Source organism: Eubalaena glacialis, chromosome 9, assembly GCF_028564815.1.
Source record: "Eubalaena glacialis isolate mEubGla1 chromosome 9, mEubGla1.1.hap2.+ XY, whole genome shotgun sequence".
In the NCBI taxonomy this organism is placed as follows: Eukaryota; Metazoa; Chordata; class Mammalia; order Artiodactyla; family Balaenidae; genus Eubalaena; species Eubalaena glacialis.
In genome coordinates, this window is record NC_083724.1 from 32891291 (window position 1) to 32906892 (window position 15602).

A 15602-nucleotide genomic window follows, 5' to 3' on the forward strand; every position below is an offset into this window, starting at 1 on the left:
AAATTAGGAGCTTGGGATTAACATATACACACTACTATATATAAAATAGATAACCAACAAGGACCTACTGTATAGTACAGGGAACTCTACTCAATATTCTATAATAACCTACATGGGTAAAGAATCTGAAAAAGAATGAATATATGTATATGTGTAACTGAATCACTTTTCTGTACACCTGAAACTAACACAACATTGTAAATCAACTATACTCCCATCAAATAAAATAAAATAAAAAGATATTCTTTATCATAAAAAAAAAAAAGTAGGGTAAGTGTTAAGCCACTCCTGTTGTAAGCAGAATACAACCTAAAGCTGGAGGGCGGTGCCATGGGATGGAATTCCACAAAGGTGGACTACGGTCATTGCTTTACATAGTAGTTATAGGTCCACAAAGCTCTGTTAAGTGTCCAAACAACATTGTGGCCGAAACTGTAGAGTGCCTGCCTAACATCTACACCCATCTTCTTCCAGGCTAACAGAACCCTGATTTTTGTTGATCCTCCTTTAAGTGGTTTTGTCCTTCAGAGGAGGCTGGGCCCTCACCAAATCCAGACAGCGTCTTTGATTGATATAAACAATCATGGCAGTTTTATTCTCCTTGCCTAGAGAGTCAAAGAGATAGAAGGAAAGTCTGCCACAGGGCTTCTGGGAAGGTTTTTCTTGATGTTGTAAAGGTGAAAAAGACAAGAATGTTCAATTTTTCTGATTCTAGATATTGTGGTCCGTGTGCTATTCTTCCCCCAGGAAAGATTTTAGTCCAGCTCATTGGTGAGAGTCAAGTCAGCCTGGATGCCTTAATGTTGTGATCCAGATAGCATAACTCAGTTTTCTGTCTTGTTGCTGTGATCTAGTCCCATCTGGTACCTCAAGGTCTAGCAAAGGGATGCCTATCTATCCATCCATCCATCTATCCACTCAGCAGTATTATGGTCTTAGGTATTGGGGCTCTAGTTATGTTCTTTATATACTAACTTACAAACCTGCCTAGTATCCAAATTTCTTCAAGCCTTGTCCTTTGTGAGTTCTCCCAGGGGATGGTGTACTGTCATGGCTCACCTGCTCTTCCAATTTTGTGGCTGAGGTGTCACTGACAAATTACCCACTTTCCTGTCTCCACATCTCAGTGTGTTTTTGTACTCTAGGATACCACCCATAATTTCTGGCTAGACTTTCCCTCATTTTCTGCCCATCCCCGTGATGTCCTCAGTCCCAGGTACTCCAAGTCTAGCTTGTCCACTGTCAATTGAATTACAAGTTCCACTTCTGACAGATCACACATAACATTTCACTTTTTTTTTTTTTAACTCCAGGAGATAATTTAAAAATATTATATAAAAAAATTTCTCATTATTTGTTACAGCTACATAACATTCCATTGTGTGGACATACATTTGTTCATTCAATCAGTTCTTTAAAAGGACATTTCCCTTCATGCTTTTTCTATTACAAATACTGCTGCAATTGAATAGTCTTGTGCATACACCATTTCTTATTTTTACCAGTGTATGTTTGGGATAGATTTCTAGGAGTGGAAATGTTGGGTCAAAGGTAAATGCATATTCTTGTTAATTTTGCTGGATATTGTTTAGTTTTCCTCCATAGGGATTGTACTATTTTTCATTCCCTCTAGCAACAGTTTTGCCATCAGAGCATACTGTCAAACTTTTTGACTTTTGCCACTGTAACATACGAAAAACATGTTATTGTAATTTTAACATGCATTTGTCTTTTGATAAACAATGTTGAGCGCATTTTCCCATATTTAAGGGTCACTTGCATTTCCTTTTCTGTGAACTATCTATTCATATCTCTTGTTCATTTTTTGTAGAATCATTGGTCTTTTTCTTCTCCATTTTATATATTAGGGATATTAACCTATTCGATTTTTTTGTTTTTAATTTATTTAATTTATTTATTTATGGCTGCGTTGGGTCTTCACTGCTGCACGCAGGCTTTCTCTAGTTGCGGTGAGCGGGGGCTACTCTTCGTTGCGGTGTGCGGGCTTCTCACTGCGGTGGCTTCTCTTGTTGCGGAGCATGGGCTCTAGGCACACAGGCTTCAGTAGTTGTGGCACACGGGCTCAGTAGTTGTGGCTCGCAGGCTCTAGAGCGCAGGCTCAGTAGTTGTGGCGCACAGGCTTAGTTGCTCCATGGCATGTGGGATCTTCCCGGACCAGGGCTCGAACCCGTGTCCCCTGCATTGGCAGGTGGATTCTTAACCACTGTGCCAACAGGGAAGTCCGAGATATTAACCTATTGTTAATGACATAGCTTGCAAATATTATTTCCCAGTTTGTCTTTCTTTTTCTTTGCTTATGATGTTTTCTAGAGGGAAAAGTCTTTCTTACTTCTATGTAGCCATATTTATTAATCTTTTTCCTATCACTTCTTTATTTTGATTCAGAGATAGGTTTCCCCTATTCCCAGATTATGCACTGTAAACATTCATGGTATTGTTAACATTTTATAATATGTATACAGATTACCATTCAATTAAATAACAATTTAAAGCATACACCTGGTGCAAATATTTGCACACTCACAAAGATTTTACTAGTTTACAATCAGTACAGCATTGAAATGACCAGTTACATACATGGTTAGAAATTTATAGTCATTACTTCAAAGTGTAGTCTGATATTTTAGCCCAAATTCCTAACAAATTGTTTGCAAAGAGTCAGTCGGATGAATGACAAAGAGATAGAAAGGATTCGAATAAAAAATTGAAAGAATACAAACTATATCTTCTGATATCCAAAATTGTTTGAGATAAACTGAGTATACTCAGTAAATTTCCTTAAAATGAGTAGTTTTATTTTAGCTCTATGATGTTAACTTTATGATGATTCAGAATCTGAAATACTTCAAATATTTAGACAGAGGTTGAATTTAAATACTTCAAGATATATAGCGCAATGCCTCAAACATATTAAATAACAAAAATTTATTTGTTGAACAAAATGAATGAATTACATACTCATCAGAATTGGAATGGCAAACAAGTACACTCTGACAGACTATATAAAATTTTTCAAGAAGCCTGGTTACCACTGATGACATAGTTTAGACAAGTATAAAGAAAGAATAAAATAATCTTTTAAATTGGTGAAGTTAATTTTAGTAGTACTGTTTCAATGATTAAGCTTTTCTGCAGGCAGGTTCTATTTTGATATTAAAGATTAGGATGAGAATCTGGTGACTCATGTGTGGGAGAGATGACAACTATACTGGATGAGAGACTCAAGAACCAAGAGGACCTTGACAGGTTGCACGATGAACCCAATTCAATTCACCAAGCATTAACTGAGTATATGTTAAGTACTAGGCACTGGAAATAAAAAAGATGACTATGGCTGTCTTCCTGATATTAAGATGCTTACTGTACATGGGGAAATCAAATGGGTAAACAAATAAATATCTTTTGGTGCGATAGGTGATATAACAGTAGTTGAGTGCACAGGTACTGGAGGAACAAAGGAGGGAATGGTAAACTCTACCTAAGTCAGTCTGGCAAGTTCAAAGAAATGATTAAATATAGGTATGATAAAATGCTATACTTGAGTCCAAAACCACAACAATAGGGATACAGGATGAGTTTAATCAGTAGGAAGTATAAAGTAGACTTTAGAGGTTTTGTTTGAAAAACTTTCAACATGAATCAGCTATATTTGGTTGCCAAAATGCCAAAGATGAACGTCATGCTATACTCTGTGCTCATCACTGGCACTGTATTCCGTTCTAGGTGTCTTATTTTAAGGGGAATTTAGGCAACTGTGTACATATATGGTGAAAGGGATCAGGATGGAACAGAAACTTGAAAACATATTATATGAAGAAGGAATGAAGGAATAGATAATAGTAAAACTGGAGAAAAATTTCTTTACTTGGCCAAAATAATTATTTTTTATTAAGACGTGTCAGATCATGTCATTCCTTTCCTCAAAACCCTCCAATGCCTCCTTTATCATTCAGAGTAAAAACATACTCCTGACAATGGCCAAAAGGCCCTACTGAGTCTGGCCTGCATTTCTTCCTTGTCCTCATCACCTACTGCTCTCCCCTTGCTCACTCATTATAACCACACTAGCCGCCTTGTTACTCCTCAAACATTCCAGGCATGCTCCCACTTTAAGGCCTTTGCTCTGACTGTTCCTCCAGCCTGGAATGAAAGAAGGTTCTTCTCTCAGCCATTCACATGGCTAACTTCCTCACCTTCTGCAAGTCTTGCTTCAAATGTCACCGTCTCAATGAAGACTATCTTGATTGCCTTATTTAAAATTCTAACTTGCCCTCCCCAGGTGCCTTCTCCCTGGCTTTCTTGATCACCCTTACTTTGGCATTTTTGTCGTATTTCTGTTATTATATTAGTAAGTGATCATCTGGGCTTTGTAAAATCTTAATGGTCAAAAGAGGTAGAAAGAGTCCTATGATTGGTCACAGGGAAAATATTGTGCCCAGGGGCTGACAATATTCATGCTATAGGAATAATAAGCCCCCTGATTTCCTCTCATTCAATTCTGAATAGTAAAATATAGGTAGGAAAAAGACAAGAAGAGGAAATTATATGAACAAATACAGTTCTATGACATAAGAAGGTAATTAGCAAATTAATGCTCAAATTTTTTTGAAATTGATGTTATATACAAAATTAATTTTTAGACGTTTAAATGAAAGTAAATGGATCTGAAGTTCCTTTTTATCAGCTGTAAAAATATTCACTCGTCCTGTGCCCAGAGTTTAAAAGAAATCAGCATGAGTCTAATGAAAAACAAGCTGTAGGTCTCAGGGAAATTCAATATATACTCTTTCTTTTCCTTTTAGTTTTTGATTGGTTTCCATGGGAATCTAGGCTTGTGGGGATCTCTAATCTATTCATGGAAAGCAGATGCTTGAAATTTCATGACAGTAAAAGTGGGGGTCAGTGAAGAGATAAAGATGATTAGAAAATGAATATGGTTGTAGGAAACATGATCATGTTCAAAACAAAATGCTGCAAGCCACGTAGATTTAAACAATCTGCAAGGCAGTTCTACTGTGTTTGAGAGGTATTATATCATAAAGAAAGAAAACACTGGACTTAAAGGCATTAGCTCTGGTTTCAAATTCTGAATCTGGCCCATAAGGAAGAAGCCCTTAGGAAAGCAGTTCTCCTGGGTTCCCTTACCCTGCTGCTCTCTGCTTGAGCGCCCCTTTCCAATAAAGTCTTTCGCTTTGTCAGGAAAGAAGGAGAGGAAGGAAGGGAGGGAGGGAGGGAGAGAGAAAGAAGGAAAGAAAGAAAGGAAGGAAGGAAGGGAGGGAGGGAGGGAGGAAAACAAAGAAACCTTTAGGTATTTCTTTGGGGAGTTGACAGGGAAACTGACTGGATCTGAGAATTACTCTAAGACAGAAGAACCAGAGGCCTGAGAAAGTAAGCTGCAGAAGAGTAACTCCTCTTTCAGTGGAGCATTATCAGGAGCACTGAGCGGAGAATCAAAAAAAAAACAAGATAATTCCTGACTCTGCAAATGACGAAGTGCCTTGAAGAACTCAAACTAGACCTCAGTTTACTTCTATAGAAAACAGTTAATATTCAACTATTCTAACTGCTAAGAAGCTACTATGAAATCAAATAATTTTTTTCTTACTAGAACTATGTTACAACTCAAAGTAGTGATTTCAGTGAAGATTTGCTGACATGCTGTTTCTTGTGACTATAAATTTCATCTATGCAGGTGGAAGTACATTAACTATAATCAAAGTATTAAAGAATGGACAGGTTTTTATTTCAATTCTCAGATTTGTTCAAAAATAGACCAATCTGGGTTTTGGTTGGAACACTCATTTGAATATAAGACCCTAATTATTTGAAACCAGGTTCTAAACTGGAAAGCCAGAGGACAGGTTTAGATATAGTTTCTAAATACTCAGAAGAGGACAAAACTGATGCTAGTTTGAAAACCTCAGAAGTTAGAATGTAATGAAGCAAAGATTCTTCAGACTTAGACTCTGTCTGCCTGGAAAAGGTAGCTTAGCTAAGGTTGAAGTCAAATGGGGTAAACTGCAAGGGTTGTCTAACATAGCCCCTCTCAGTCCAGAGGTGTCTTGAGAGATCATTAAAATTCCAGAATATAAGGGTTTCACATGCTCAGACTTTCCTACATTTCTAGGTAATGTGGGCATTGCAAACGTCTTTTGGTGCGTTCTTTTAGAAGCACACCAACATCTAAAACCCCACTTGCTTACTCTTCAGATATCCTCTGGCAACACAGTTTGTGGCAGAGTGAGCAGCTATTAAATTGGTTTTAAATAGACTGAGTGAATACAGCCACAGAGAAGCCTGGAAGTACCCACTAAATACCCCAGGCCATCTTGTTGCTTGCTCAAGTTTAAGAACCACTGGATTAGAGCACAGATACAAGGCTTCCAGATAGCTCCTGAGGTGAAGGCTGGGGAAATGTGACCTGAGTGCTTAAAAGCCTAAGCCAGAAACAAACAACCCAATCAAAAATGGGCAGAACACCTAAATAGACATTTCTCCAAAGAAGACATACAGATGGCCAAGAGGCACATGAAAACATGCTCAACACTGCTAATTACTGAAGAAATGCAAATTAAAACTACAATGAGATATCACCTCATACCAGTCAGAATGGCCATCATCAAAAAGTCTAAAGGGGCTTCCCTGGTGGCACAGTGGTTAGGAATCCGCCTGCCAATGCAGGAGACACGGGATCGAGCCCTGGTCTGGGAAGATCCCACATGCCACAGAGCAACTAAGCCTGTGTGCCACAACTACTGAGCCTGCGCTCTAGAGCCTGCAAACCACAACTACTGAGCCCGTGTGCCACAACTACTGAAGCCCGTGTGCCTAGAATGCTCCGCAACAAGAGAAGCCACCTCAGTGAGAAGCCCACACACCGCAATGAAGAGTAGCCCCCGCTCGCCGCAACTAGAGAAAAGCCTGCACGCAGCACCGAAGACCCAATGCAGCCAAAAATAAATTAATTAAAAAAAAAAAGTCTACAAACAATAAATGCTGGAGAGGATGTGGAGAAAAGGGAACCCTCCTACACTGTTGGTGGGAATGTAAATTGGTACAGCCACTATGGAGAACAGTATGGAGGTTCCTTAAGAAATGAAAAATAGAACTACCATATGATCCAGCAATGTCACTCCTGGGCATATATCCAGAGAAGAACATGGTTGGAAAGGATCCATGCACGCCAATGTTCACTGCAGCACTATTTACAATAGCCAAGACATGGAAGCAACCTAAATGTCCATTGACAGGTGGATGGATAAAGAAGATGTGGTACATATATACAATGGAATATTACTCAGCCATTAAAAAGAATGAAACAATGCCATTTGTAGCAACATGGATGGACCTAGAGATTTTCCTACTAAGTGAAGTGAGTCAGACAAAGAAAGACAAATATCATACGATATCACTTATATGCAGAATCTAAAAAAAAATGATACAAATGAACTTATTTACAAAACAGAAACAGACTCACAGACTCAGAGAACAAACTTATGGTTACTGGAGGGAAGGGTGAGGAGGAGGGATAGATTGGGAGTTTGGGATTGACATGTACACACTGCTATATTTAAAACAGATAACCAACAAGGACCTACTATATAGCACAGGAAACTCTTTTCAGTACACTGTAATAACCTAAATGGGAAAAGAATTTGAAAAAGAACAGATACATGTATACGTATAAGTGAGTCACTTTGCTGTACACCAGAAACTAACACAACATTGTTAATCAGCTATACTCCAATATAAAATAAAAATTTTTTTAAAGTATAATAATGAATAACAACAACAACAACAACAACAAGAAGGCCTAGCCCAGGAACCATTCTTGCTTCCATTCTCCTTTTGCCTACCTACAAATAATGGTCACCAAGTTCTGGACATTTTATCATTTTTTATAATAGACTTTTATTGAGGTATAACCTATATATAATAAACTGCATAAGTCTCAAGTAAACAGTTTGATAAATTTTTATGTAAGTAACACACAGATCAAGACATAGAACATTTCCAGCATCCCTGAAAGATTTCTCATGCCACTCTTCAGTCACTACCTATCTCTTGGGTAACCACAAATCTGATTTGGGTCACCATATCGTTTTGCCTGTTTTTAAAATTCATATAAATAGCATATATATCTGACTTCTCTCATTCGACACGATGTCTATGAAGTTCATTCATGTGGTTGAATGTATCAGTAGTTTGTTCTTTTTTATTGTGTAGTATTCCATTGCAGGAATACACCACAATTAATTTACTCATTTGCCTGTTGATAGGCATTTGGGTTGTTTGCGTTATAAGAACATTTGCTATTTCAAACAAAGCTGTCATGTATGTTCTCATACATGTCTTTTGGTGGAAAAAAGCACTTATCGCTCTTAGATATGACTGGCGTTGGGGTGTGAATTGCAGTGATCGTGTGTGTGTGCATGTGTGCACATATATTTTTAACTTTAGTAGATATAGTTGGTTTTTCAGAGTGGATGTTACCAATTTACATTCTTACCAAAAATATTTGAGAGTTCCATTTGTTCCATACCCTCACCATCAGTTGGTACTGTCAGACTTTTTCATTTTAGACATTCAAATGGTTGTGTGGCAGTATCTCATTGTGGCTTTAATTTGCATTTCCCTAATTAGTGATGTTGAGCACCTTTTCATTTGTCTTTTGGGCTTTTGGCTATACCCTTTGTAAACTAGGGTTACGTGTTTCAACATGAATAAATCTCACAAACATGTTAAGTCAAAAAAAAAAAAGCAAGTTGGAGAGTAACACACAGTATAATACCATTTACATAAAGATTTTAAACATGCAAAATAATATTATTGTTTCTGGGCATGTAAATATATATAAAGTAAAAGTAGAAAAATACACATGGGAATTGAAACCACAAAAATTAAGATAGACTAAGGTGGCAGAAGAAGAGGGGAATGGGATTTAGAAGATAAAAAACTTCAAGTTTTATTTCATTTTAAAAAATCAGAAGTAAAAACTTAAAAAAATTCAGGTTAATCTCTTCTGGATATTAGGTACCTGAGTGTTTTTATATTATTTTCTATTCTTACCTATAAGTTTAAGATAATTAATTTTAAAATAAGACAGAGAACATTCAGGCATATGCAAAGGCAAAGTGAATGATGAATAATTTATTAAGAGACAAGAACTGAAAGGAGAATTGACTCCATTTCCTCATCCAATGGCTAAATGGACTAGAAGATCCTAAAAGATCTTTCTGTTTCTGATGTCTACTGATTCCTAAAGACTAATTTGATGTGTACACATGTATTGCAGCATAGCTAATAGCAATAACATTGATAACTTACACTTCTAGAGGGTATATTTCTCCACCAAGCAGAATGCTTTATATCTAAGAACTCATCATTCCTATGTGGTGGACAGGGAGAGGTATTGTCCCATTTTATAATAAAGAAATTGAGGCATACAAAAATTATATTTGTTGAGAAATTAAGCTCACAGAGTGTTGTAAAATCCTACTTACAAAATTATGTGTTGGGGTGGATAATGAACAGGAATAAATAATATATAATTTAAACTCCAACAGTTTTGAAGACTATACCATTCATGATAAATTTATCTGATGTTCACATTGATTGATTCATTCATTCCTTCATTTATGTATTCATTAAACAAACATTAACTGAGTCTTTATTAAACGGCAGGAACTGTGTTAAGACTGGAACTATAAAATCAAATAAGGGACTTCCCTGGTGGCGCAGTGGTTAAGAATCCACCTGCCAATTCAGGGGACATGGGTTTGAGCCCTGGTCCGGGAAGATCCCACATGCCACGGAGCAACTAAGCCCATGTGCCACAACTACTGAGCCTGTGTGCCACAACTACTGAAGCCTGTGCGCCTAGAGCGCATGCTCCGCAACAAGAGAAGCCACCGCAGTGAGAAGCCCGCACACCGCAACGAAGAGTAGCCCCCGCTCACCGCAACTAGAGAAAGCCCGCGCGCAGCAGTGAAGACGCAATGCAGCCAAAAATAAAAATAAATAAATAAGTTAGTTAAAAAAAAAATCAAATTAAGACATGACCTCTGCCTTCAAACAGCATTAGAGGGGGTGAAATATAGATAAGTGAAATCCATGGTTAATTGTTAGGTAAGGAGTTATGGTAGAGGTATACGTACTGAGGAGGAATAATAGAATACAGAGTTGAAGGGGACCGGGTAGGGGTTGTTTGGTGTTTAAGTGTTGAGTATGTGTAAGATAAGGAAACCAAATACTGTTAGGTGGTATTAAGTTTTCCAGAAAAGTTTCAGAGGTATTCTACTCTTCTCCTTTACTTTTTATAAGTCATTAACATGGAAACAACATATTTTTAAAACTGAAAATTAATATTTAATTTTCATAGATAAATGAGAATTCTCTTTGTAAACCAAAAAAGAAAAAACAACCCAACCACAACCTGAAGCTTCTTTAATTTTTGTGTTTAACATGATATAATTTTTCAAAGTGGGTAGTCTTAATCTTCTTGAAGCCAAATTAATAACTTCTTGGAAGATTAAAAATTCATAACTATTAAAATTTAGTGAGATTGCGAAAGCTTTTTTTTTAATCCTTATCAACAAACAAATGTATCTGTGGAAGTCAGAGAAATAGTAGCTTCCCAGGAGCAAAACATTTCTAACAATTAGATATCTTTTGTAAGAAACCCAGAAAAGGTATGATTGATTGCTTTCTTGGATTAAACTGAGGGTACTAAATGAAAAACAAATTAGGTACAGATGTTCAGTATATTGAGATTAATTTTATTCTCATGGGTGTCATTTCCTTAGCTGCTTGGACTGACAGCAATTTGTTTCCAGAAAAGTGAATACGTGTCAAAATAACTAAGTCAATCAACACACTTCAGTAAGTTTTTCCTATATATGTATTTTGAAACTGGATAAATGTTTCTAATAAACAAAATGTCTAGCATTTGTATTCATAATGACTTTCTATATAAGTAACATAAAACGTATTCATTCGTTCAACAAAGACATATCAGACACTGTGTTAGACTCTGGGGGATTCAAAAATAAATAAAACAAGTCTCCTCCTGGAGCTCCAATCTAGTGGGAAAGAGGCAAGTACCTACAAGATAGTGGGGCTCTAACAGAAACACAAACAAAATGCTACGCGAACGTGAGTTTTTCTTACTAATCAATCTAAGGTGCCATAACATAGTTCATTATCACAAAAAACACAAAACCATAATAAATTATATATGAGAATGGTTGATCTTTGGGTCAGTAATAATAACAATGCTATTTACATGTTATGGCTGTTGATATTTTATAAAACACTTAGGTATATTAATATCACACATAGGTATACGTACCTTACAGTAGATAGGCCAATTTTAATTATCACTTAATATCTTTATCTATGGTCTTTGTAAGCAACTTAAGAGTAGGAATCATGTCTTTCATCTTTGCATTCCAAGACCTAGCACAGTGCCTGTTGCACAGTAACAGTTTTAACATATGTTGAATGAATGCATGCATGCACGTATATATGAATATTGATGTTACATAAATAGCACACTTCTGAGTTCACAGACAACAGAATTAAGTGCGATAGACAATACTTGAAAAGCATATTTGATATCCAAAATATGAGAGAGGTTCATTAAATAAAGGGATGTGAAGTTTACTAGGGATCGGTACTGACAGTACCTATTTATAGCAGACATGTGATTCATTTTTTAATATTCTCTCTAGATGTATAATCATGATACACAATAGACACTTGGCAACTACTTACTGAATGAACAGTTCTACCTCCACAATGTGTCTATTGGATCCAACTGTTCCTCTCCATTGGCCTGAACTGTAATAGCTTTCTATGTACCTCCATTCTTGTCCTCTTCCAAAGTAGCTTTAGTTGCCATATTGGTCCCCCTAAAATAATTTGATCATGTAACTTCCATTCTCAAATTTCCTAAGCAGCTCCCTAGAATTCAGGACCCTTCATTTAAAAAATGTAACTAAAAAAAAAAAAAAAGCATAGGAAGTGCATAGTACAAAAGTCTGGCACTGGCACACAGCAGATACTAAACAGCTAAACATTAATGAGCTAGGTTGTCCTGGGAAAATTAGTTATTCCTATGTTTTAAAATGAGAATGGATCCCTACACAAAAATCAATTTGTTATGTATTAAAAGATTTAAGTAGAAAAGAAAATATAGGATAATGTAAAAACAATCTCTGCTTAGCTCTGTTTAGTCTACTAGCTGTTGTTTACTGCTAGGTTTCTTAGAGCCTCACCCTATACAAGCAGAGTTTAGGCAACTGCTAATGACTTGAGAGGAATTTGTACTCAGGTTTTTGGGTTCCTTCTCCGTGGTCCCCTTCTCTTCAGGAGTTTGCCCTTCAAGTTCCAGCTACTGCTAACACCAAACTACACCTGGGTTTCCCCAGCTGACTAAGAATCCTGCTTCCTGCTAGGGTTGTATTCTTTTGCATTCCAATTTGGAAAATGCCTTGAAGGAAAAAGCCAGGATAAATGCAGAGCTAATTTCATGTGCTTCCCTTCTCTGAACCATCCTGCCTATGCTGACTGCTCCCAGTGCCTTCAAACAATATGTTTTGTTCAGTTTTCAGATGTGTTTGGCAGATGAGCTGGTCTAAAATAGGTGGTCATGGTGAGAACTTATGCCTAGTCACGAAAGTCTCGGGTTGGTTGCTCCTTTTTGTGATTTCTTCTTTTATATCTTTAAATGTTCCATCAATGGTTAGTTTATATTGTGTTTCTAATGGTGCCAATATCTGATGTTTTTGATAGAAAGCTGTTTATTGTTTCAGCTGACTCTCCTTCACGGTAGATTGATTGCTCATGTGTTTGGTGATCTTTCACTGTGAGATCATGTTTGGTCTGTTTTAATATGGGGGAATCCTGGAAGTTAAAGGTGAAGATATTTTTTCTAAGAGAATTTGTGTTTGTGTCTGCTTAGAGGCAGGGTGGGCTACAGAGCCGGGACATATCATCTCCAACTATTTTTGAAAATTATTTCTAGATCGTCCACCATCTTATCCCTGCCCGAAGTATACTACCTCTGATTTCTTAATCATGGTGCTTTTGCATGAAGCACAAAACCAAACACAATACCCAGGTTTGATCTGGACAGAGCGGAGTATTAAAGAATGATTATCACCCTTGTTCTAGAAATTCTACTACTGCTGGTATAGCTTAAAGGTATATTACGGCTTTTGGCAAACATGCAAATACAAACAGGAACACAGAGATGGGGAAATGCATAATTATCAGATAGTTGAAAGAACATGAAACTTGTTACTTATGAAATCAGCTATGTAAACTGTGACATGTAAATCATAGTTCTATTTATTCTTTGACACTAAAGAAATCACTGCTTAAAAAAATAAAGGAGAAACAAAAGGCAAACAGAAACAATGCACTGCATCTCACAGAGAGACTTAGCAGCTCACATGTCTGGTTGTGCTCTCCCCTTCTCTCAACCTTTTCCACATGATACCTCTACAAAAACGTCATACTGTTGGACCATCAACTTAAATTCTTTTTCTTTCCTCACATGATCCACTTGATGTGCAGTTAGTTTCCCCCAACTTACATTTTTAAAGTTGAGTTTTAAACCTAAGTGAATCACAATGAAAAAATCTAAAGTGTGTCAAATTCTTAGTGCTGGGGCTATTCCCAATCTGAAATGTTTATTTTTTAATGATAACAAGTTAAATAGAGTTACCCTTCCTGAGTAAATAATTTTAACAGCTGACAAGCCTAGCTGAAAGGTTATAAATACCTGAGCAGTAGTTAAAACTGAGATTGAAAATGAGAGATTTTTTAAAAAATTACTGTAATGAAAAGCAAATTCAAGAGCAATAACTTTGGAAATAACCTGACAGACTTAACTGATAAGAGCATATAACTAGCATATTCAGAAGTATATCTTAATGTCAGTCTCTTTTTATGCTTTCAACTAATGAAAAGGTATTTTTCTAACCCCTCAATTAATCAGCTATATCTGGTTCACATTTTTTAATGGGAAATAACTCTAATAGTTTCTGCTGGATCTAACTAATTTTCATTGCTTTTTATTTCCAAAATACATAAGTCTAAAATAACAAAGAGAAAAATATCAGGCACTGGAAATATATTTTATAGATCAAAATTTTATGGTGAGGAAAACCATTTTCAGATAAATAAGTCTTCAAATAAATTTAGAAGCTTCCCATTTTATTTTTTTTGATATGTTTAATCCTAAAAAACTGAGCTCTTAACAAGCCTTTAAAAACTTGACATCATTTATACTAGCAATATAGATTTAGATTTTTAAAAATTTGAAAATACATTTCAGAAAATAAGTTTCTTTTATGCTCCCTAATGCCACATACTTTATGGGCAACTACAACTTTTTATTGTAAAAGTAACACGCATTAAGGAAAACATTTTAAACAATGAAAAGTACCAAAATTCATATATATTCCCAATATTTAAACTCAACCACTATTGAGATATATATACATTTCATATATATTTATTTTGGTCGTACCGCACAGCTTTCAGGACCTTAGTTCTCCAACCAGGGATCGAACCCATGCCCCCTGCAATGGAAGCGTGGAGTCCTAGCCACTGGATCGCCAGGGAATTCCCAAATCCAACCACTATTGACAATTTAGTGTGTGGTGGTTTCCTTTTTTTCTTTGCCTTTTCTCATGCATAAATTGATTTGTAATATAGTTTAATCATATTAATACATATAATTTTATTTCCTTTTTCCCAACTTAACTTTAGATCAGAAAATAAATTCCATCGCTGGAGGAACTTGGATAAGTGAAAGCAGCCACTGATGGTTATCTGTGCTTACTCTCTGCAGTTTAAAGATTACAGTTTTTAGGGAAAACATATGAAACTAAGAGTTATATACTTGTGATTTCTTTACCATCTGTCCATCTCACAGTTCCATTAATCAATTAACAAATACCACAGAAAAGGTTTACTCTTCACGGTAGTTTTACTTCTCACCTTTTGAGCTGCAAGATGGAGGGCTGTTCTCTGGCTATGGTCAGTTTTATTAACATCTGCTCCTGCCTTCAGGAGAGTATCTGCACAATCCAGTCTGTCAGCCAACACACAATACATAAGTGGTGTTCTCCCAAATTGATCTTCTTTGTCTTTAAGGGCAGAATTTCCTATGAGGATAAGAAACAGATAGTGATATTTGATAATTATTGTTGTTATTACTAATATAACTGTGACCTATATTTACTAGCTGTTTCTTATCAAGTACTGTGGTAAATGCATTAAATATATTATCTCATTTTTACTCACCCTATGAGATAGATATTACTGTCCCTATAGTATAGGAAACTGAGACTTAGAGAAGTTAGGTAACTTGTACACATTACAATGACAGTAGGTGGTGAAGCTAAAATTCAAACTGATTGTTGACTTTAAAGGGTATCTTCTTAACAACTCTGTCATACTAAATTAACATTTTGAGATATGAGGTTATTTTTTTCCTCCCTTACTCCTTTTGTGAAAAAATACTTAGTGTAGATCATACCCTAGGCATTGTGGTATGTTTTTGAGAT

General features: G+C 36.2%; 1 protein-coding gene across 4 annotated transcripts in view; it reads right to left on the reverse strand.

Moving 5' to 3' along the window:
- Nucleotides 1-15602, reverse strand: part of INVS (inversin) — a 145029-nt gene that overhangs the window by 111576 nt on the left and 17851 nt on the right. For all 4 annotated transcript variants that reach the window (XM_061200181.1, XM_061200179.1, XM_061200180.1 and 1 more), the window contains exon 3: nucleotides 15034-15200. In XM_061200181.1, coding sequence (XP_061056164.1) covers nucleotides 15034-15200 — 167 coding nt within the window. The remainder of the gene's footprint in view (nucleotides 1-15033; nucleotides 15201-15602) is intronic.